A 22,924-nucleotide genomic window follows, 5' to 3' on the forward strand; every position below is an offset into this window, starting at 1 on the left:
CCAGACTGCCCGGGCTTGGATCTCAGCCCATCTGTACTCACATCATTTTGGGGGGTTTAACTGGATAAAATGACTCCCAGATCAAGAGATCACCGTTATCCATTCTCTCTGCCAACTAAGCATGGAGTTGGATGAGTGTGTGTGCTCCCGCAAGAGGGATATGCAATGTATGGAGGGGTGCAGAAGGTTACTGAGGAATTCTACCAGTGACTATTGATTTTTTTGCTGAACTTTTCACCACTCTTATATGAATGTGAATATTATCACTGTGTGGTGTGGTGTTCAAGATTTCCAACCTCCTGCTGCCAAAAATGAGAAGTCATGTGTGGCGGCTCCAAGCAGCTGATATGAGGACTTAGAAGAATTTCTTTAACCTTGTGACCACCACAAATTTAGCATTTTGGTTTGGTTGAGCCACTTATTTGGACCTTTTGTGACAACGCTGAAGATTTTGTCACATTTAGAGTTCATTACAGAGCCTGTATGTGTGTGACGGGTCCAATATTTGCCCTGGCTTTATAGTTTCAGTGCATCTATCAAGAGTGTGTACACACTGATAATTAAAAGGTTTTCATGTCTTTCTAAAACATGTTTTGTTTACGCAAGTAGCACAGATATTCACATTTCTAATTTACTTTTTATCGTGTGAGCGCTTTCTGATGTTCATCTCCTGCAGATGTGCCGAATTATCCAGCAGTTCTCAATGCATGGATACATGCATATGGCTAAATGGTGAACTTCTATGGAAACAATAAATGCAGACAGATTCTCACATTGTCTCAAATGCAAAGACTTTAAAACACAAATACAATAAATAGATCTACAATACAGGTGAATTATTGTGGTTACTGTCATAGTGTCAAGCCAAACTAGCAAAAAGCAGAAAGTATTTTAAGTTGTGAGGTCTTTTGTTTTGTTTTTTTAAAATTCGCTCATAGAGCAGAATGAAAGAATCAAACTGCAACTGGACATCATGCACAGGCCGAGCTGCCGAAACTGTTTAATGTATCAAAAGTGTGTTCAGCCATATAACAGTTTATGCTGTGCACAGACTGATGGGGTGAAAGATATTAAAGACGTTTGCTAAATCCAAATTTTACACACAAAAAAAATCAAGCATAAATGAAGATTAGATGTTACACTCAGTGTAAATGTGACATAATACTGATTTCAGCAAACATGCACACAGTAAAACATAATAGTTTTAAATTCACAGTCATTGTTTAGGGCATGTGGTTAAAACGGGGTCAAACTGATGCCCCTCCTTTTTGTTTTTATTGTTGTTGTTGTTTTCAGGTTTTAGCAGAAGAGCTTGAGCTTGGTGGGTGAAGACGTGTCGCCTAAGCTGTTGCTCCACAAAGTCTCATAGATGATGAGATGTCTTCCTCTGACCTTCCTGTCATCATAAATGGCCAGGTCTGTTGGAGAAGAATACAAATTCATTTGCTCAGAATGACAATGGTTAATTCAGAATTGCTTTCATTTTGGAAAAATCATGCATTCTGTTATGTCAGCAAAGATGACAATAGGGTTCATACTGAAAGCCAGAAGCAGAGGACAGTTAGTTTTATAGTTGCTGAAGCAATGTGTAAAAGTATAAAAGCAAAAGTTGATTTCTGTCATGGCTGTAAAAGTTTGGCATTCATACCAGACTGACAGGGTGTGCAAATCTGCTCTCGAATCGGTCATCCTGCAGAAGCTGCCTAAGGTGGGAAATGTAGCTAGAAGCGAGACGAAGGGTGTCCAGTTTGGAAAGTTTGGTATCCGCTGGCACCCAGGGCAGGCTGGTTTTCAGTCTGGAGAAAGCTTTGCTCAGCACACTCATCCTCGCCCTCTCCCTGGCGTTAGCCGCGTTCCTCTGCGACTGTCGCGTTTCCCTCTGGTGCGCTTTGGAAAGTCTGTGCTCCTGCTTGATCCTCCCCTCAACACCTTCGTCTTCCAACTCCTCCTCCGAGTACCGGCTGGGATTATAGCAGGTGACTTTCCGCGCGGTGGCCTCCAAGGCAGCGGTAGTCCTTTTGTGGCGTGTCTCGTCGTCCTCGGCATCACTTGCAGCAGAGCCAGTGGACATGGCTGCTCCACCTGCGCCTGGGGAAACAGACCGGAGTGGCACTGTGGACAACAGACAACAGTGAAGTAAATGACGAGAAGCTGCAAGTCAGCACCTCCTTGCAGTTTCCATTTGGTAACCCTGGAACTTATTTCCCACAGAAGCGCTAAAACGTCAACCCTTGATTCACTACAGTACCATCTGCACCAACTAAAGACAGCTCTGTCTAAAGAGACATGGCCTAGATATCCCTCTAATTTAAGTGTCATGGACTTGGCATCTGCACAGTTTTTTTGCTGAGCATTTCTCCTCCCCCTTTTTTGTCCGAGCGACCATGACCTCAGTGGGACCACAACTCCATCTCGTTGTGTAAACTGTTAAAGACACATGTTGCTCATTTGCATCTTAATTTTTTTTAAAAAAGTTAAGTCCTGTCAACTATTTGCCCTCAGAGATAGTTAAAGCAAAAGATGCAATGAAGTTCATCCAAAGCTGTTTGTGCAATAATTTTACCCTTTTTTCTTTTTTTTTTGCAAATTCCTTAAACATTCTAAATTTATTGGAGAGCATGAATTCCCTGATTTAGGTTCAGTCCATTGCAACAATTACAACTACATTATATTCAGTAAAAAGTCCTCCGGTTTGTGGTCTCACAGATGTGTTTTGGTCTCGAGGACCTTATCAAAAGTGTTTAATCCTTCGCTGCGTTCACAGAGGGATTGGGTTTCTGCAGATGGAGCAGCGCTTCACACGCAGCCTGTGTGTACCAGCCCAGCTGTTATTGGTTCCCATGACATCTGGAGCGTTGGCATGACATGGGTGTGGCAGAGGCAAGGAGGCACCATCTTCATTCTTGTAGTATCACAAATATTTTTACTGGGTGTCTCGGCCATATTTGCATTTCTTTTGTGCGTTGGTTTGGTGGTTTAATCAGTGATATGAGGACTGAGCTGTAGAGCAGAGGGGAAGAGGGACAGAAGTGTCTCTGCTGAGATCCCATGGGAAGCTGACTTTTGTGCAACACTAAAAAGACCACTTGTGTTCCAGTGTGATGCAAACACTTTTCAAAAATGCAAACAAATATTTGGAAGAAACTTGAATGGCCACACTTTCTCTTCAAGTTTTGATTCATACTTTCTCTGCTCGCGCCGTCTCTTTGTCTGTCAAGAAAGATATTCCCAGAAAATCCCAGGTCCCTGTTTGCTATTACGCCACGTAATATGTGTGAAATTATATATTTTTTATGACAATAGCCAGGCATTGCCAAGGATTACTTAACAGCAGCTGAGATGTATGCTTGATTTTGGCCAGGCATACATCTCAGCCCCTGCAGCCACGCAGGGGCCATGAGAGAAAATAAGGAAATTACTGTATGGCACTGGGCCCAATGCCGCCTTGTACCCCGACAGTTAAGCTTTATTCCAGCATGTTGGCTTCAAGTCACACCTTTCTGAACAACTAAAAACCTCAGTTGTAATATGATTGATTGTTACCAGTTCCAACAATTTTCCTCTGTCATAGAAGAATAATAATGCAAGAATGTTTCCTTAATCCAAGGACACATTCCTCTGCTTCCTGTAATCCTGCTTTTCCAAGCAATTTTCACAAAAGCAGAGCTCAGCTGCTGCTTTGAGGGATCCCTCTGCTCAGCACACCCTTGGATATGTCACGACTCTGAAATATTAGGTTCTACTTGTGCTGGTATGACAGTCAGAGCTTCAGGCATGCTGCCAACTCGTCCTCCATCACTGCATCCGTCAGCAAGGTGAGTGACACTCTTGAAGGTGCGAGTTATAGGATCCTGCTGACTGATTTAATTTTCTTTTTACAGTGTTTCTCTTTTTTTTTTTTAAAAAAACAAAAAAAAAAACTAACAGTGAAAGATATTGGCTGTATGACGCATATTTCACATTGCTGCTTCATTCACTGTCACCGAGAAACAGGTTGAGATAAAACTTTGCTCGTTTGTCATTTTGTGCATGTTGTGCTTCAATAAAAAGAAAGAAAGCGAGAAGAAGAAGAACATATTGTCCAAAAAATAAGTGGCTACATGGTTATTGTATTTGCCTTGGGAATAATCAGATTCAGGGCCAGCGATAATAAATAACACTGAAAACTTGACTTGAAGGGAGAGCAAGCATCTGTCCGTCAGCAAAGACTTTCAGGGGTCTTAACCTCTATCACAGCCCTAAGCTGGGAAAACCAGAGAGACAGGTGCGGGCTCATGATGTCACAGGCCTGACTCAGTTTCCCTCCCAGCCACTTATGATTCCCATGATTGCCTTTGAAGAAGCCTGCAGCACATTAAGCTGCTGAGTGAAAAGCGCACAAATCAGAGACTATAACCATCAACTTCTATAACCTTTTTAATTTATGTATTTATTATTGTTTTATGCTATTTGGCAAGTTGTGCCCAACAGTGTGCTGGAATTTTATGACAAAATATACGATGTAGGCTTCTGTTGATGTCATGATGTTTATTTGTGTACCATTTTACAAGAGCAGATGTGACAAAGTGCATCATAATAATGACAGAAACAAGCCAAAGAAGATGGCGCAACAGCACACATTTCAGATGGACGATACATAGATGCAAGCACACTGTTATTGTAGCTACAAATTCTATGTTTATTATGTCAATCTAATGAAAAATTAGACTTAAATTAGGTTTGATGAACCTTCTTATCTATAGAGTAAAAGAACAGGAGTTGGACTTCAAGCCACTTTACAAAAAGTGTGTAATAGAAATATGCCAGTACTGCTTGCACACTATAAAAATCATTTATCAGTAGCTCACTGGTATAACTTAAAAGTAGCCTACAGGACAAGAAATGTTATTTTTTTACCCAACAATGAAGGATTTTGCAATAATACCATTAATATTATCGTTTTAAGTATTTAACGTCTCAAGAACCACATACAAGTTAGGACAAGTCTGTTAATAACAATATAATTAACTGTTACTACTGTTACAACATGGAAATAGTGAACGCTGCTGTTAAATTGGAATATAAGTGATTACATTTATACCTATTTAATATCTTTTTATGCCATATAGATCTAGTCTTTTGAGACAATTCACTTTGCAGTGAGTTTAGTTGTCACTTTGTGTTGTTTCATCGTCTTCATTTTCGCCTGGCCTCGATGGCCTTCATCAGTGGGACCCACCGAGATGTAGTCTCTCTGCTTGGTTTAGCCTGACCTAAAGCGGGCCACGTGCTCCCTCTGACGTTCACGGGGCCGTCATATTCGTCAGCCTCAGAGGCGATCTCCATTTTCTGGATGATGAGCTTTACGAGGCAGTGCTGCTTCTCTAGCAGGCATGACATCTCTTTCATTCTGCAGGGAAAAAGAAAAACAAAGACAAAACAATCAATTCATGTCACTTAGTGACAGACTTCATTCACTCTTGCCTAGATTTATAATGAGACTGCTGGAAGGTCAGACTCCTGGGTGACTTGATGCGCTTACTATAGAAACAGAGATACAGAGTGGGATCTGTAGGGGTCGCTCATGCATCAAAAACTACTTTTTCTTAATTCCCACTTTAGCTTTCAGCATGCACAGTCTAGATCATTGTACCTGTAATACTCATCCATTACCTCAATAATAAGCTTGCACACTTTTATGATTTTAGAAACATGAAAACTGACTTTCATGTGCATGCATTACCTGGTCTTCTGCTTTTTGAGCTCATTCTCGATCAAAGTGCATGCCTTTGATTTGGCTTGCAGATGATTCCAGACTTCATTGGTTTCCTCTTCACCATAGAAAAATTTCTTCAGAAAGTGCTGCAATCAAAAATGTGAAGGTTTAATAAAGGAGAAAACTTTCTCTGCTATAAGTTATAGACATAAATCATCATGTTGCACATCATCTGTTTCTTCTTCTTTTTTTAGCTTACCCTGGAACACCTGTGATTGGGATAGATGGTAATGGAGTTTTTGTCAACTCGTTTCATAAACCAATAAGGGAGCTTATCTTCCAGAGCGGTGTGCAGATCAATCTGGGGTCAGAAGGGCTGGTATTTAGTCAAGGGTTCGATTTTGGGCGAGGAATATATCATTGATATCATATATATCATCTTGTTATGTGTCAGTGTTCCATGCATGTTGTTAAAATGGCTCAAGAGCAAAACACCACAACATCAAAAAAAGAACAAGGCAAATTAAAAAAAAAATCCAAAGTAATTTTTATGCTAAAAAAAATTAACCTGGTTTAATACAAACCTGCATGGCTATCCGTTTCAGCGCAGCATTTCTTTGAACTTCAGCAATGTCTCCAACTGCTAAACCAATCTACAACACAATCAAAGAATCTTTGGTTAGGACCTTTAAAAATACAAAGCTTATGACAAGAGCATGATTAGATAAAATTGCTGTCAAAGCACTAGAACAGAAATTATTATAGTAACATACAAGCCAAATGTATAGCCACATAAACTACTTTAAGATGCAGCTGGGGATCAGGGTGTGCTTACCATCAGGTTCACGAGCAGGATTGGCATGAACAGAACAAAGACCACAAAAATGAAGTATGTCAGGATACCAAAAGGTAGTCGATGATTCAGATACTCATCCAGGAAGTTGTTCTGGTAGTTCAGTTCCCCGACCATCATCACAAAGGTTTGTACCACAGAGAGCGGCACGCTGTTAAACTCCCTCTAATGATACAAAAAGAACAGCAACGTGTGATTGCATGTTAGCAATAAACACTTTATTATAACAGACATCCAGATGGCCTAGGTTTTAATCATTTCTGTACCCAGCCTGGACACTAAAGAATTGTTCTATCCCCACAAGTGTTTTGTGCAGGCCTAAACTTTGAACAACAGTGAAGTTTTAAAGTTAGGTGACTTTAGCAGCCATGTCAATAAAATATGCAGTGGTGCATGAACACAGCGTTCTGGTGGCTTTCTAAGGTGTGTGTGATGGTACAAGAAAGGGTGAGGGGACTGTTCTTACAAAAATTGTGACCTGATGTTATTAAAAAGGTCTGCGTGTTACTGAAGGAATCCTCTGGAGATCATTGATATACATGCAAAATTTTGAAAATCTGATGATACCCTTTCATCCTGCAGGAATTGTATGGTTATATGCATCACTGCGTTCTTTTAATACCTGATTGAGCATCAGGGCATGGAAGGCCAAACTGAAAGCCAACATCAGGTAGAAGAACAGCAATACAATACGGACCAGTGTCTTCATAATCTCCCCGAACATCACAACATAGATGCCAACTCCCTCAAACCTGAGGAAACAGGAGAATAAACAGGTTGGTGACCTCAACTTTATGAGAAAGTGGAGGATTTAAGTCAGAGTGAATAGTACCTCTGGAGATAAAGGAGAAATCCAACCCAGGAATTTAAAACTGCTATGGCCCCCGCTTGCCAGTGTAAAGAACCCTCTGCATTGATCATGAGGGGGACGACGAACAGTATAGAGAAGATGGCTGAAATCCAGTCGCTCTGGTTGGAGTAATCCGTGAAGTATTTCCAGCGCTTTGAAGCAACGAGATGAATAAAATCAGGGTTTTTTTCAAATTTAACAGCTAAGCTTAAGCATGGAGGTGACATTCTGACTTTTTGCTATTCAGTAGGGGCTGTAAATCTAAATCTGGGGGCACGCATTCATCACACTTGATTGCCTGTGTGTCCACACAGACCCAGTGCTGCACAGATTTATGGGCACATGTTTTATGTGAGGTAATGACACTTCCATAAGAGGACAGTACCTGCTGTGATATCTGCACCACTTCCTTTCCTATCGAGTAGATATTCATAACCAATACCATCACCATGCAGAAGGACAAGGACACACGTTGCTGTGAAACAAATGTTGAGACGTACTTTGAATGGCACATTTGTAAAGATGTATTTTTCTAGTAATTTGAACGACAGATCATTTGTTTTCAATCACAATTTCCTCATAATGCTGTCAGAGTCATTATTACTCATCACAACAGCCATTAGTACCTCTGTGAAAGATACTGGAACCATGATGATATTGTGCTCGCCCGTGTCACTAGTGTTCACGGAGGGTCTCAGAGTCACTATAAGGTGAGTTAATGGCAGCAAGCCCAACAGATAGAGAAACATGTTGAGCACATGAGCTATGCTCCCATAAGCAACCCTGTGGACAAAACAGAGGACACCATGGACCAACGGTCAAGGTAAAATGTTAACTGGAGCTGGACTAGGGTGAATAAATCTGTAAAAATAAATATGGGTCATGGGCCAAGTCCTCCTGAATACTCACCACTTCATTGCCAGATACTTTTTGCAGACGGGATGGTTGAGGAGCTCGATGCGGTTGTACTGCACCATCGCCTGCAGGAGGTGTAACAGAATAATGACCCACAGTCAGTACACACAGCACATTTTGCACAAGCAGTGGTACTCACTGCAGAACCAAAGGGGTTGCGCTGGAAATAGTCCAGCTCCACCGCTCTGTTGTTTGGGTTTAGGGCGGAGACAGTGAGAAACTTGACTCTTGACCCTGACTGTTCTTTATTGACAGCAAGTTATTGACGGCCTAACAAACGATGACATCAGCAGGAGTAAACTGGTGCTGTATTTTTTTAAAACATTTACAGAAAGATGTCGTAATTTTCCAAATAGTGCGAAGCTATCGAGAAAAGAAGGGGTGGCTGCTGTGCGGAGGACTGGAGGAAAGATTGCACAATGTATCTTGGCCTCAGTGATTTGCCACAAGCTGTTATTAGGTCTCGGTAGACTTGGCCACTCACCAAATTTGTGAACATTTGCATGCAGATTAAACCCCGCTTGAACTACCCTCTGCTGGCAATTTAGGTAGCACAACGAGCTGAAATTGATGCAGATGTAACACTGTAATAATATGTCCAACCTTTATGGAGGTGGCAATTTTCTGTTTCCTGATGAAAATGTTTTGCAGAGGTGAACTGTTTTTTGGCCATTTTAGAGGCTACAGCTAGTGTTTCTCTTGACCTGTTCTCTTGTAACATACTCAAAAGCTTTTAGTTCACAATATTTATATCGATAAGGGTGGGCTGAATGTCTGTAATGGTGAAACCATGTTAACAACACATGGAGGTTGTAGCAAGAACAGAGGAGAAGCCTATTATTTGTTTGCCAACAACCAATCAGACAAGTTTGATTCCTGATGAGTGCTAAGGGCAGAGTGCTGGTGGTGGCATCACAGCAGGGATGCTTGAATGTTCTTTTGTGATTTTTCAAGGCAGGAAGAGAGTGGGGGAAAAAGGCACAATGAACGTCGTTATAAAAGTGTCATCGTCACTAAACTATGTAGAGAAATTAAAAACATTTCTGAATAGGCCACACACTGCGACTATGTAGTTGTCACTGTCACTTTCCAATGATTAATAGAGGAAGTGTCATCACTGCCCCTGAGGAGGGACAGGCCAATCCTGATCCCATAAGTTATCAAGGCAAGCGGTGAAGTCTACAGAGCCTCATTAGATGCTGATGCATGACAGAAATAGAGCTTGAGTGCTTGTGAATCATGTGGAAGTACAACATTTGGATTCTGAAGCTGTTAAAAGAGTAACAAAAAGGTTTGCTTACGTTGAGAGCGGCCAGTGGCTGAACCTTATACCCATTGTAAATCTGCCCTTTCACTTCAATCGGAGCTTGGAGCCATTTGAAGTCATATTCAATCTAGGCCACAAAAAGAGTTGTTTAATCTTTTTCCCGATCAGTGTTTCAAACAATATGTTTAATGCGTGTTTTGTGTGATTACGTGGTAATCGGGGCTGTTGTGGTCATCATCAGATTCCCTCATGCTGCGGTCCAAAAGATGCTGTTGACAGAAGCGGCACAGTGACGAGGAATTAAATCTTTAGTAAGTAACAACAGATCACACAACACAAAAATGCTGAAAGATGTGAGTTATGATGACCGTATACAGTGATTTATGACATGGATTTTATTTTATTTTATTATTTCTTTATTTTGCCAGCAGCAAACCTTGTAAGTTTCAGGCAGAAACTCAATCATGTCTAATATGGGGCATCGCTGACTACTTTCGGGATTGAACAGACTTACAGCTTCAGCACACCTGCAAGAAAAAATAATAAGATCACAGACACGACTATAACCACTGGATTGTAGAGTCACTTTAATATTTCTCAGTGGCACATTGCAGGCAGCTGCAGATAGCAATTCACACTACTACCCACATTTTATTGTGTGGCATGGCATGACTCCTAATAGTGATTGATGATTGTGAGTTTGTCACTTGAGGATTAAATGCTCCCTTATAGCTTGAGAAATCTATCCTACCTCTTTCACTAATTAGATTGGGCTATCTGAAAAAATTCATTGTCACAAACCCACTAATCAGTAGCTGACATTTGGGAGATTCATAGTTTTTACAGATCCAAGAAAGAGTTAAATATTGCACGGATAAATGAAAAAATTATTTAAGCTTTTTGCTCTTTAATATGCTCTATTTGTTTTTTTATTGACAAAATACCTTTCACAGTCAATTACAGCATTGACCACGTCTTTTCTCCCATTTTGCAAAGCCTCATGGAGGAATGAAGTGTGGTTCTTGTTTAAGATGATCTCCGCCCCCCTGGCCAGCAACAGCCTGACCGCAGCCACGTGTCCACCTCTCGCTGCGATGTGGAGTGCCGAGTTCTGTCAGTACAACAGAACACACCTTCTCAGATTCATGTTTTAACGTTTAAACTGGAAAAATAACCCTAGTATAAAAATCGCCAGGACAAATTAATTAGTTCAAGAATAAATATCACAGATCACAGTGAAATTGTTTTGGAGTAACAGGAAGCAATACCCCATCCTCATCTGTTTTATCCAGCAGCTTGAGATTGGCTGCCAGTAGGATATCCATCGTTTGTGTGTATCCTTCAGAAGCAGCGTGGTGCAGACAAGTCCAGCCCTTGTAATCACTGTCAACAGGACATTTCTCTACAGGTTAGTATACTGTAAAAAACGATCACTCAAACCATCACGTTCCTTTAATGTTTTTGAGCAGTGTATTTTTTATGCTTGCACATGTACATGCTTCTGTGCACACAACGTGTGTTTGGCTTTACCTGTGGAAGAGAGCTCCTTTGCGCAGCAACAGTTGCACCACTTTTGTGTGTCCCTCTTTTGAGGCCAGATGGAGTGGAGTCAGGCCACGCTCATCGCCTTCATTTAGCAGACGAGAGTCAGTAATGGACTCTAATAATCGGTGACATGTATTGATGCGGCCATACCTTAAAAAAAAAAGTAAAATCACTGTATTGTCGGGAAATGGTAGAGCTCCATACCTGTAGACAATTTTATTGTAAGACACTCATGGCAACTGTTGCAGGTTTGAATCTGTGGCTGTAGGCTTGGTAGCAATAAAGGCTTAAAATGCTAGGAGCGGTAAGAAGAACAAAGTAGAAGTGACATATTTAGTTGGGAGATTATGTTTTGTTGTCTCTGAACCTTTTAAGCAGGTCAGCAGTATTGTCTGTACAGTAGAGAATGAGGCTTCTGTAAGAGTTAAGGTATGATATCATAGCATGGCCTTCATCTGCCCTCTAGTTCTAATGAAATGGGTGTTCATGATAGAAAAATCTATAATAATAATGTTGAAAATCCACCCATTAAACACTGTGAGTAACATTTTGTTCACATGTGGCTCACTAATTAAATGCTGTTCCTGTGACAGCTCCTTTGGGTCACTACATAATATTTAAGGTATGTTACTTGAATTAATCTTCTAAAAGCTTTTAGGGGCATGAATGTATTGAGGTTTTATACAGCTGAACAGTAAGGAATGGTGTTTTATTATCCGTCTGTCCATTTGATTGACTACAAATCAAATGGACTTACACTGCCAACAAGAATTTCCATCCTTCCAAGTTTCTTAGTTTTTTGCTTATGTTTAGTTCCAGATCATAAGACAAATGTAAATATTAGAGAATGATAACCTGAATAAATACAAAATGCACTTTTTAAATGATAATTTCAATTATTAGGTGTGTGTGTGTGTGTGTGTGGGGGGGGGGGGGGGGGGGGGGGGAGTCATCCAAACCAAACTGGCCCTGTGTGGAAAGAGTAATTGTCCTAACTACACACAGGACTGATTATTGCCAGAACTAGTGAATCAAATCATCACTTAAAGAGAGCCTGTCTGACAGAGTGATCTCAAAAAGCAACATATCATGCTACGATCCAAGGAAACTCAAGAACAGACAAGAAACAAAGTCACTGACTTCTTCAGTTTGGAAAGGAATACAAAGCCAATCAAATGGAGAAAACCTGGAACACTGGGTGATCTTCCCAGGAGTGCCTAGCCTAATAGAATTACTCCAAGGGTGCACTGATTACTCATCCAGGAGGTCAGATAAGAATCCAAAACAACAACTAAAGAACTGAAGATCTCACTTGCCTAAGTTAGGGTCAGAGTTCATGATTCAACAATAAGATTGGGCAAAAGGTTTCAAAGGTGAAAACCACTGCTAACCAAAAATAACACAAACGCTCGTCTCACATTTGCCAAAAAACATCTTGGTGATCCCCCAGACTATTTGAGGACTGACGAGACAGAAGATGAACTTCTTGGAAAGTTTTTGTCCCATATGTAAAATGAATACTGCACTTGATAAAAAGAACATCATACCCACAGTTAAACGAGGCGCTGGTAGTGTCCAATGCGACTGAATTAAAAAAGGTCTGTAAAACAGAGTGATCCAAAATTCCTCCACAGTGATGTGAAAGACAGTTCTTGCAGTTCTTGCACATCCAGTTATTAGTCAAAGGAGCTTGCAAAGAAAAGTCCAGATGCTTTTCTTAGCAAGCTCCTTTGACTACGATGACCTGGATGACTGAGAACCTTCACAGACATCCAGTTATTAGGTTTAGAGGAAAATTACTTTTTCACAGCACAGGTTTGGATACCTTTTTTCTTTCCCTTAATAAAAAAATCATTATTTAAAAACTGCATTTTGTATTTACTCAAATGATCTTTGTCTAGTATTAAAATTTGCTTGATGACCTGAAACATGTAAGCGTGACAAATATGCAAAACACTAAGAAAGCAGGAAAGAGGCCAATACTTGTTTATACATGCATGGACAGATGGATGGATAGCTACCTTTGAAATTCTGTGTGGATGTAACAGCTGCATATAGTGTTTTACAATAACACTGGAGTTACACTGGCACACAGCACTAGGTGATATTACAGCTAAAAATTGTACTTGAAATTAACAAACAGAAATGATTTATATGCTACACATCATCCATCATACAGTGGTCAATATCATCTGATTAATTTCAACAGCCATGACTTTGCATTTGTTTGAACAAATCCATTTCCAAAGTTTGTGTAACTGAGTGAAAATCTATGCTATGTTAAGTCTTACTGAGCAGCGAAGTGCAGGGCAGACTTCTTGTCCTTGGACTTGCATGCGAGTCCAAGTTGCCCCGAGAGGCCCAGCATGTTCTTCACTGAGTCGTGGATTCCCAGTCTGCAGGCGTAGTGGAGTGGGGTGCAGCCATCGTTATCCTCACAGCTTAAAAGTGCCTTCACACTGTTGAGCTAAAATCCAATGCATTATGAACACATCTACTTCATTCTTACTGTACAATCACAGGCGACCACTTAGGTACACCTGTTCAACTGCTTATTATTCGACATATCTAATCAGCCAACCACATAGCAACAACTCAGCACATTCAGTCATGTAGACATGACCAAGGTAACCTGCTGAAGTTCAAACTAAGCATCAGAAATGGGGAAGAAATGTGATTTAAGTGATTTTGAATGAGTTTTTCGGTGCCAGGCGGGCTGGTTTGAGTGTTTCAGAGACAGATGAACTACTGGGATTTTCCCCGCACAAGCATCTCTAGGTTTTACAGAGAAGAGAGAAAATATCTGGTGAATGACAGTTCTCTGAGAGAAAATGCCATGTTGATGGCAGAGGTCAGAGGAGAATAGCTAGACTTCTTTGAGATGATAGGAAGGTGACAATAACTCAAATAATCATTTGTTACAAGTGAGGTATGTTTGTGTTGAGCCTTCAAGCAGGTGAGCTACAGCAGCAGAGGACCACATCGGGTCCCACTCCTGTCAGCTAAGCACAGGAAACTGAGGATATAATTTAGAAGAGTGAAAAAACATCTAATGAATATCAATTTCTTCCGCAGTATTTTGATGGTAGAGTCGAGAATTTGTGAGAGGAAGGGAGCAGATCTGCGGAAACTGTGTAATGCTGTCATGTCAATATGGACCCAGATCTCTGATGAATGTTTCCAGCACCTTGTTGAATCTAGAAACTGTACCTAACAAAGTGGCCAACACGTGCATACTAAGCAATGCAAAAAATTGAAATGCTATATTTTATGCACATGACAAAATTGACAGTTATCCATACTCGAACAGAAACTACAAAATTATTGTGATCTGCTATTCTCACACTGTCTGTCTTTATGTCTTTAACAGTGATGTAGCTTCAGGAAAAAGCTCACAGTGTTTAAAGGACTATATGGCTTTGGCGAGAGTGTAATGAACTTCGATCAGCTGGCTTTGAAAGCACGCAACTTTTGAAGGCTCCAGGCAAGCTGATCAAGGACAGTGCAGTAATTAGATTCCAGCCACTTAATGACATTTTTGTTTAAGCAGCATTCAGTGCATTTAATAAGCTACCGACTGATTGGCAGTACCTGCAGTACTTCTTCCGGGAGGTTTTTCAGGCCCTTTGGCTGCAGAATGGCCAGGTGGAGAAAGTTACAGCCACATTTGTCTCTCACGTTAACGTTGGCTCCTAAAAAAATCATTAACATTTGCATAAGTGTTTACAACCTTTATTATCAGGCAAATTATATGAGCACTACTGGTGGAGAAGTCATTTACTTTAGCTCACCTTTTGACAGCAGCAGAGCCACAGTTTTCCATGCTCCACAGCTCGTAGCCAGCAGCAAAGGAGAGTTTCCCTTGCAGTCGGTGCTGTTAATGTCTGCACCCTGAAGATAGAATGCATTATAGCTTTAAAGTTACCTCTTTAATTTTAGCACACAAATGAAAAGCATTGTGTGCACATTAGCAATGAATACACCCCCACAGTATTCTCAGTTTTAAGAGGATCAGCGAACACATTTAAAAGTCCTTTTAAACAAATTTCATTAACTTAGCTTCATCAAATCAGACCAACAGGTGATATTTTGTAATGATAGCAGAAGAAGTAAACAGTGGGGAAACAATTTGATCCCATGCTGAATTTTAAATGAAGTAAATTACAAAGAAATGATGGTAGTCTCATTTTAATTGAGAGAGGCAAACTATCCGTCCCTCAGCCAGAACATCAAAGATGGATTGATGATAGGTCATCAACCCATCAAACAAACGACCAAGCAACAAAGGAGTGGCTTAAGAAGAATAAGGCCATGGAGAGTTTCTATAAAGAGGAGTGGGCCAAAATGCCTCCTGAGATGTGTGCAAACCTGGCAGCCAGTCTTTCCATACTATGTCATGTTTTGTTTGGCGATCAATGCTGACATCCAAATCAGTTCATAACGTTTATGTAATGTGTGTTTTGGATTTCTGGCTGATACTAGTAGTATCATTCCAGAGTAGAATGAAACTACCATAAAAATTAGACATGGTTCATTTCTTTGGAAGTGAGCAAACTTACAAATTGAGCAGGGCTCTATAGTTAGGGTAAACACGAGAACCTGCTTTTGCACACCTCTATCTGAGATTTCCACAAATATACAGTGGGGCAAAAAAGTATTTAGTCAGCCACCGATTGTGCAAGTTCCCCCACCTAAAATGATGACAGAGGTCAGTAATTTGCACCAGAGGTACACTTCAACTGTGAGAGACAGAATGTGAAAAAAAAATCCATGAATCCACATGGTAGGATTTGTAAAGAATTTATTCGTAAATCAGGGTGGAAAATAAGTATTTGGTCAATAACAAAAATACAACTCAATACTTTGTAACATAACCTTTGTTGGCAATAACAGAGGTCAAACGTTTACTATAGGTCTTTACCAGGTTTGCACACACAGTAGCTGGTATTTTGGCCCATTCCTCCATGCAGATCTTCTCAAGAGCAGTGATGTTTTGGGGCTGTCGCCGAGCAACACGGACTTTCAACTCCCGCCACAGATTTTCTATGGGGTTGAGGTCTGGAGACTGGCTAGGCCACTCCAGGACTTTCAAATGCTTCTTACGGAGCCACTCCTTTGTTGCCCGGGCGGTGTGTTTTGGATCATTGTCATGTTGGAAGACCCAGCCTCGTTTCATCTTCAAAGTTCTCACTGATGGAAGGAGGTTTTGGCTCAAAATCTCACGATATATGGCCCCATTCATTCTGTCCTTAACACGGATCAGTCGTCCTGTCCCCTTGGCAGAAAAACAGCCCCATAGCATGATGTTTCCACCCCCATGCTTCACAGTAGGTATGGTGTTCTTGGGATGCAACTCAGTATTCTTCTTCCTCCAAACACGACGAGCTGAGTTTATACCAAAAAGTTCTACTTTGGTTTCATCTGACCACATGACATTCTCCCAATCCTCTGCTGTATCATCCATGTGCTCTCTGGCAAACTTCAGACGGGCCTGGACATGCACTGGCTTCAGCAGCGGAACACGTCTGGCACTGCGGGATTTGATTCCCTGCCGTTGTAGTGTGTTACTGATGGTGACCTTTGTTACTTTGGTCCCAGCTCTCTGCAGGTCATTCACCAGGTCCCCCCGTGTGGTTCTGGGATCTTTGCTCACCGTTCTCATGATCATTTTGACCCCACGGGATGAGATCTTGCGTGGAGCCCCAGATCGAGGGAGATTATCAGTGGTCTTGTATGTCTTCCATTTTCTGATGATTGCTCCCACAGTTGATTTTTTCACACCAAGCTGCTTGCCTATTGTAGATTCACTCTTCCCAGTCTGGTGCAGGTCTACAATACTTTTCCTGGTGTCCTTCGAAAGCTCTTTGGTCTTGGCCATGGCGGAGTTTGGAGTCTGACTGTTTGAGGCTGTGGACAGGTGTCTTTTATACAGATGATGAGTTCAAACAGGTGCCATTCATACAAGTAACGAGTGGGGGACAGAAAAGCTTCTTACAGAAGACGTTACAGGTCTGTGAGAGCCAGAGATTTTCCTTGTTTGAGGTGACCAAATACTTATTTTCCACCCTAATTTACGAATAAATTCTTTACAAATCCTACCATGTGAATTCATGGATTTTTTTTTCACATTCTGTCTCTCACAGTTGAAGTGTACCTCTGGTGCAAATTACTGACGTCTGTCATCATTTTAAGTGGGGGAACTTGCACAATCGGTGGCTGACTAAATACTTTTTTGCCCCACTGTATATTTATGGAAATGTGCCATAGCGAGAAAAACGTTTTTAGACGGGGAACTAAAATAGCACCTAAACGAAATAAACATTTCATGAACCACACCCCGTGCAGACCACTGTTTTATAGTTTTATAGTTTTTGAGATAAACACACTAAGGTTCATCTACTGCTTGCCGCATCTAAAAGAGTAGACTTGAAATAAACTTGGACTACGCTTCCTACCTAGCAACACCATTCTATTAGAACCATCAAAGTGCAACAGATGGTGACAGGTGGTCCACAAGCAATGGGCAGCACCTGTAATATTTACTCAGGAGTGTATTTAAAATAGCAAATATTGTTTGATTGTAGCAATGGGAACAAACATAGTCGAGTGGAAGATTTTACTAATTGAAATCCAACCTGCAGTGAATAGAGATTCACAGTTTATTTGCCTTTTAGATTTCAGCATATGTGGGGGGGGACTGCTGTTTTTATAATGTTTGTGTCGGTTTGATGCACCGAAGGATAAAAAATCAATCAGAAAATATCTGATAATAAAACCGGACATGTCATGTGTGTAACAGCTGCGTGGCATTTGTGTGTATTCATGTGTGTCTTATTTACCAGAGAAATTAGGTACTCCGCCAGCTCCGTGTGATCAAATATTGTTGCCCTGGAAAAGTAAACACAGTTGTTGTAAACCAGCCGTTCAGCGCGCTACTTTGTGAGTCAAGGTCTTACTCATGCTGTCAGATAAGCAGTGAGGATGATTTAGTTCTCATTCGGCAACATAATAGCCAGATTTCCCTTTATTGTCACACTTTTATCTTCAGGGTTGTACGGCTTCCCTTTGTTGACACACTTTAATGACTAAGTGTTTGTGTTCTCCATTAAGAAAGAGACTTATGTGGATGATTTCCCCCACAACTAAATGATGGACTGAAGTATACTTGATCATCCAGATACCAGACGACATATTTCTATTGTGCTTAAAAGGCCTTTTGTGGTATTATTTCACTCCACATCACAGCAATGGCGTCCAAATAAGAATGAAAACACAGAGGGAGGACCTTTGTCCTTTGTTCTGCTACTGTCAGTGCCAACACAAATAGCTTTTAGATAAAATCTATGTGGATGGGAAGCAAATCTTTATTATGTAATTATATCATTATCGCTTTCCTCAGGCTTGTCGTTGCCAAGCATAAGGAGTTTATATCTAATTATCTTGTTTGCAGATGTGTTTTACTGTTGATATGATGCAGATAAAGTGGTCTTTATATAGCATGAGCAAGCAAATGAGTAGCAATTGCAATATTGCATATCTACACAACTTCATTGGTATCGCAACAAAGATGATTTTAATTAAAACAATGTCCACCAATAAAATTATGAACTAGAATTAGGAAATAGTGGAAACTTGCCCTTTTGTGCTCTCGGTCACTGACTGTTCAGCACAAGGAACAGAATATATATGTGCTCTTGTCTATGGAGATTAATTTAAAATTGAATGCTGAGATACAGTTAATAAGATATTGTTTATTTTCCATTCTGGAGTCTCAGCAACTCTCTGCTCTCTCACGGGTCAGCATGGTCAGGATGCTTTGCATTTTGTCAACAATGAAATTTGCATTTCAAAAAGGCACCAATTTTGAATTCTACAGAAAAGCAATTTGCAAAGAAGTTGCTGTCACAGTCTTCTGGCCGAGCGCCTTTGGTTTCTACCCCTCACTGAGTGTGGTTATGATGCCTATGCCCATCTTTGACAGTTTGTGATGGCTACTATCAGCCTACAAAGTCTACATAACCACATGCAGCTGCATTATTAAGTTTTATCAACACACTCAAAAAATATTTATGCCCCAAATGCTGACTTTAAATAATCTGAATCGATTTAAATGTTCTATGTAATTTTGTTACATAAGTACAATGTAAAACATTAGACTTAAAGAATCTGGTCAAATGAAATTTACTTGATCAGTATTGATTTAGTTTATACTGAGTATATTCTCCTTAATGATTAATTATTTGATTAAATACACTGGGGGGATTGTTCCGTGCACTAATTTCCGCATTGGAAATGAATGACAAGGAGAGACCCACCTGTGTAGAGGGGTCTGACATGCACCATCAGTGAGATTGATGATATCTTCAACTCGCTCAACAGAAGACAGCATCAGTTTGATGACCTCAAGAGCACCCTGGGTGCAGGCCAAATGAAGCGGTGTAGACCTGTCGTTCTAGAGTCCGACAAACATGGATACATTACAAGTGATGAATGCGGAATATGATGCAAATTTACAAGTTCATCACACACAGTTATGTCTGCTGCATACAGAAACCCTGCGGAGATTTTTATAAACCTGCAGCGATGTAAACTGGCACAAACAGAATATGAATAAGTATACTCATGCGTGATTCACACAAAGAAATCCTGCAAGTTTCCTCTGTGTAACATTAGCAAAGTAAGTCCCAGACTTCTTGGCTGAACACTGGGGACTGTAACACAAGCCTTTAATGAGATAACCAGGACTGGCAGGAGGAGGCCAGTGATCACTCCACTCAGCTTCACAGTGTAAGTGGATGTAATTTGTATCAATTTGGCCAACCGAAGCTATTACTGTACTCGCTACTGCTGATGTAGCTCTGGCCACTAGCCCAGGGCAAGACATAACGATCACTCCCAGATGGGTGTGATAAGACTGACGGGTTCTAACAGTACAAAGAAGGCGACCCTCTGGTGACAACGTGTTTTACAAGTGTTGGAATCCAGGTTTGTTTAAAAAGCAATGCAAATCTGGCAGAGTAGGAGTGAAAACCAAAATGTGTGATCTGGCTATGGCATTCTGAGTAGTAGGTAAAAACAGTGGTGAAAATCAAATGAATGTATGCCCAGTCTTTTTGAGACGGTTTATGAAAAGGCCATGTAGTGATTTACATCTTGTTATCTTTTATAATAGAAGTACCTGTTGCTGGTCAACTTTGGCTCCAGTAGCAATGCAGAGGCGGATGGTCTCGATATTCCCACCACGTACAGCCAGATGCAGGGGGCTGCTCTTGGTCTTGTCTAAATAGTTCATGTGGCACACAGCCGAGTGGCCTAACTCCTCTCCTGTCAGGACAGAATTCAATAAATTGTTTTTATATCTTGAACGTGAAATGCAGTGAAAATGTCCATAATGGCAGTTTCTTATGACCAACTCCGTCTTTGACTTTTAGTGGCTTTCTTGTTTTGTTTTTAGCAGGCAGATGTAATGAGTAATGTGTATATTTAACATGGGCTGTGCAAAAAAAAAAAAAAAAAGACAGCACACAAATGTCCTAAATATTTTAAGGTCTTGCTAAACTTTGTCCAAAAGCACCAAAGTTACCAAACAGACCTCCCACTGTGGATAAACATACTATCATTTGTGATGTCTAGCCTACAGAAAATACCCCAAGTGCTTATCTGGAGGGGGGGGGGGGTAATCTACCAGCTTAATATGCTGCTTGGCCTTGTAAAAAACATTTTCATTGCTGTCAGCACTTTGAGTTTTTGATGATAGCATTTTTCTTTCATCATACCAGCCTTGAGAATGACTTCCATGGCTTTCTTCGCACCTGCGAAGGCAGCAGCGTGCATGGCGAAATGGCCAAGCTTGTTCTGTTGGCAAAGCTTTGCTCCATGCTTTAACTTTGATGGATATATGAATGGATGAGAAGGCAAAACAAAGAGACATGGTCTTTTGTCAGAAGCAAAGCTGCAGCAAAAGGAAGCTACATGATGAGTTCACAGTTATCATTTGCAGTAAGGTGTAGGTACGCAGTACAATGTGGAGCCTCGTACATACCAACATGCTAAGAGCCTCACAGTTATTAAGGGAACAAGCCAGCATCAGTGGGGTGTTTCCAAGGTCTCCCTTTAGATTGCAGTCTGTACTGCTGTAGGACAACAGCACCTTCATGAAAGAGATATAAAAACAGTAACTAATTAAAGTACAGCATAAGTAAAAACGGGCAATTGAATAATAGAAAATCCATCAAGCACATCAACGTAATAAAGATTAAATAAAGACACAAAAAGACAAGGTTTAGCCATTCCACAATGCCCCAAAAAGTACAGTACATAAGATGTAATGTGGGAAAATATTGTTTGTTATTTGACTAAATTACCAGCTAAATTTTTTAAAATTTGTTTATACTGTAATTAAAATTATCACACTACTTAAATTTACTTTAATTCCTGCAAAAAAACAACAATTTTTTTTTACTGTTTATTGTAGTTTACCTACCTTTAACTATTTGCATCTAAATATAATAACATACACAGAAATTACATTTAATCACATCACAGGGGATTTACACCCTTAGTTGAGTGCTGTATAATAAAGTGCTAGAATGCTCTGCGTTGACCTTGTTGACTACAGGAATTCAAGAGAAAAACACACTTCCTGTCCTTTAAATTATTACATCAACTGTGCCGTATCAGCCTTCTCACCCCCACCAGGTTGCTGTGTCCATGGCTGACAGCCAAGTGCAGGGGGGACAGGAGGGCAGTGTTGAGGATGTTGGGGTTAGCCCCCAGGTCCAAAAGAGCCTTGCAGCTCTCTGCCTTGTTCCTCTCCACTGCCCAGTGAAGGGGCACATTGCCCTGCTCATCACAGCTGTTCAGGACTAAGAGACGATACAAGAGCATATGCAGAGAGGTTCGTATGCGTATGTATCAGATATAATATGCAAAAATAATGTCCCTCTTCCATGCAGTAACTTTAGAAATGAAATTACACTGAGTCACAAAACATGTTGTGTTGCGTCTTGTGATCGATGACTTAGGTGCACTTACCCTGTGCATCTGTGACAGTGGAGATGAATTGAATGAGGGTGATGTGTCCCCCTGCAGCAGCGTGATGAAGGGGACTGGCTCCACATTCATCTTTTTCACTGAGGACCTCTGGGCTCTTCTTCACTAGGTTCTCCAGGAGAGCTAGGTCACCCTTCTCAGCCAACTAGATGATATTATATAGAGTAATATAACACAAAGAATACAGAACAGTTGATTTTTCTGCTTTCCAGTTTGTTCAAAGTGTGTTTTACCAAAGAACACACTATGCTAGAAGGCATTTCAAACTATTCTTGTGTGCCTTCTGATATAATCACTGGAGTATGATATAACGGCCATTTGTTAGTTTTGTATAAAAACAGACTTTACAATCCAATTCGTTGAAAACTCATGTAATATTATTATTATGTAATACTAGAATTGTTTAGGCCTCCTTAACCTCCTCCTTAAGGATACACTGGGCTAGGATTAATCCGAGTTACATAAACCTTCTCATATTGTGAATACTTGTGGCAGAAATAAGTAAGTTTTTGAAAACGTTTTTTACAGACATGCATATTTTTTTCAGTAAGTTTTTTCCCCTCACCTCAAATATATTTCGATTTGCCAGGCCTGGATCGTCATCCTCTATCACATATGTATAACAACTGTTTTGCCGTGCCACATCCCTGCTGAAGTTCATCACTTAGCTGAGACTCTGTGGACATGAGCCCTAATAAAAACAAAGAAAGCAGTGACATGTGTGCATGTGAACCCCAGCGCTCACAC

The 22,924-nt window shown here is 40.6% G+C and overlaps 2 protein-coding genes across 3 annotated transcripts in view; both read right to left on the minus strand.

Moving 5' to 3' along the window:
• Nucleotides 1–826: 826 nt before the first annotated feature.
• On the minus strand, nt 827–2,286 carry msc (musculin (activated B-cell factor-1)). Its single transcript, XM_085285973.1, has 2 exons — nt 1,649–2,286; nt 827–1,418 (listed from the first exon to the last, which is right to left on the minus strand). The coding sequence occupies exons 1-2, from the start codon at nt 2,069–2,071 to the stop codon at nt 1,341–1,343; spliced, it is 501 nt and encodes a 166-aa protein (XP_085142099.1). The 5' UTR covers nt 2,072–2,286; the 3' UTR covers nt 827–1,340.
• A 2,237-nt stretch (nt 2,287–4,523) lies between these two features.
• The window catches only part of trpa1b (transient receptor potential cation channel, subfamily A, member 1b), a 46,347-nt gene continuing 27,946 nt past the window's right edge, over nt 4,524–22,924 (minus strand). For both annotated transcript variants that reach the window (XM_085287273.1, XM_085287275.1), the window contains 27 exons: nt 22,743–22,868; nt 22,160–22,322; nt 21,815–21,990; nt 21,168–21,275; nt 20,902–21,010; nt 20,304–20,449; nt 19,441–19,577; nt 17,965–18,013; nt 14,917–15,016; nt 14,717–14,817; nt 13,417–13,592; nt 11,111–11,275; nt 10,849–10,963; nt 10,525–10,691; nt 10,017–10,107; nt 9,790–9,849; nt 9,615–9,707; nt 8,308–8,378; nt 8,025–8,181; nt 7,784–7,873; nt 7,381–7,550; nt 7,171–7,300; nt 6,531–6,713; nt 6,280–6,348; nt 5,955–6,056; nt 5,723–5,841; nt 4,524–5,389 (listed from right to left, as the gene is read on the minus strand). In XM_085287273.1, the coding sequence (XP_085143399.1) occupies nt 5,176–5,389; nt 5,723–5,841; nt 5,955–6,056; nt 6,280–6,348; nt 6,531–6,713; nt 7,171–7,300; nt 7,381–7,550; nt 7,784–7,873; nt 8,025–8,181; nt 8,308–8,378; nt 9,615–9,707; nt 9,790–9,849; nt 10,017–10,107; nt 10,525–10,691; nt 10,849–10,963; nt 11,111–11,275; nt 13,417–13,592; nt 14,717–14,817; nt 14,917–15,016; nt 17,965–18,013; nt 19,441–19,577; nt 20,304–20,449; nt 20,902–21,010; nt 21,168–21,275; nt 21,815–21,990; nt 22,160–22,322; nt 22,743–22,838 (3,357 nt within the window). In that variant the 5' untranslated portion in view covers nt 22,839–22,868 and the 3' untranslated portion in view covers nt 4,524–5,175. The remainder of the gene's footprint in view (nt 5,390–5,722; nt 5,842–5,954; nt 6,057–6,279; nt 6,349–6,530; nt 6,714–7,170; nt 7,301–7,380; nt 7,551–7,783; nt 7,874–8,024; nt 8,182–8,307; nt 8,379–9,614; nt 9,708–9,789; nt 9,850–10,016; nt 10,108–10,524; nt 10,692–10,848; nt 10,964–11,110; nt 11,276–13,416; nt 13,593–14,716; nt 14,818–14,916; nt 15,017–17,964; nt 18,014–19,440; nt 19,578–20,303; nt 20,450–20,901; nt 21,011–21,167; nt 21,276–21,814; nt 21,991–22,159; nt 22,323–22,742; nt 22,869–22,924) is intronic.

This window comes from Mchenga conophoros, linkage group LG9, assembly GCF_057382185.1.
Source record: "Mchenga conophoros isolate Kocher_MC1m ecotype Shallow Benthic linkage group LG9, M_conophoros_male_GT1.1, whole genome shotgun sequence".
NCBI lineage: Eukaryota > Metazoa > Chordata > Actinopteri > Cichliformes > Cichlidae > Mchenga > Mchenga conophoros.

Bases quoted from the DNA above. Each gene is read 5' to 3' on its own strand.
- msc (XM_085285973.1), bottom strand. From the start codon at position 2,071: ATGTCCACTGGCTCTGCTGCAAGTGATGCCGAGGACGACGAGACACGC. The intron at 1,419-1,648 runs GTATGAATGCCA...CTTCTCCAACAG, and splicing joins TTGCACACCCTGTCAGTCTG to ACCTGGCCATTTATGATGAC.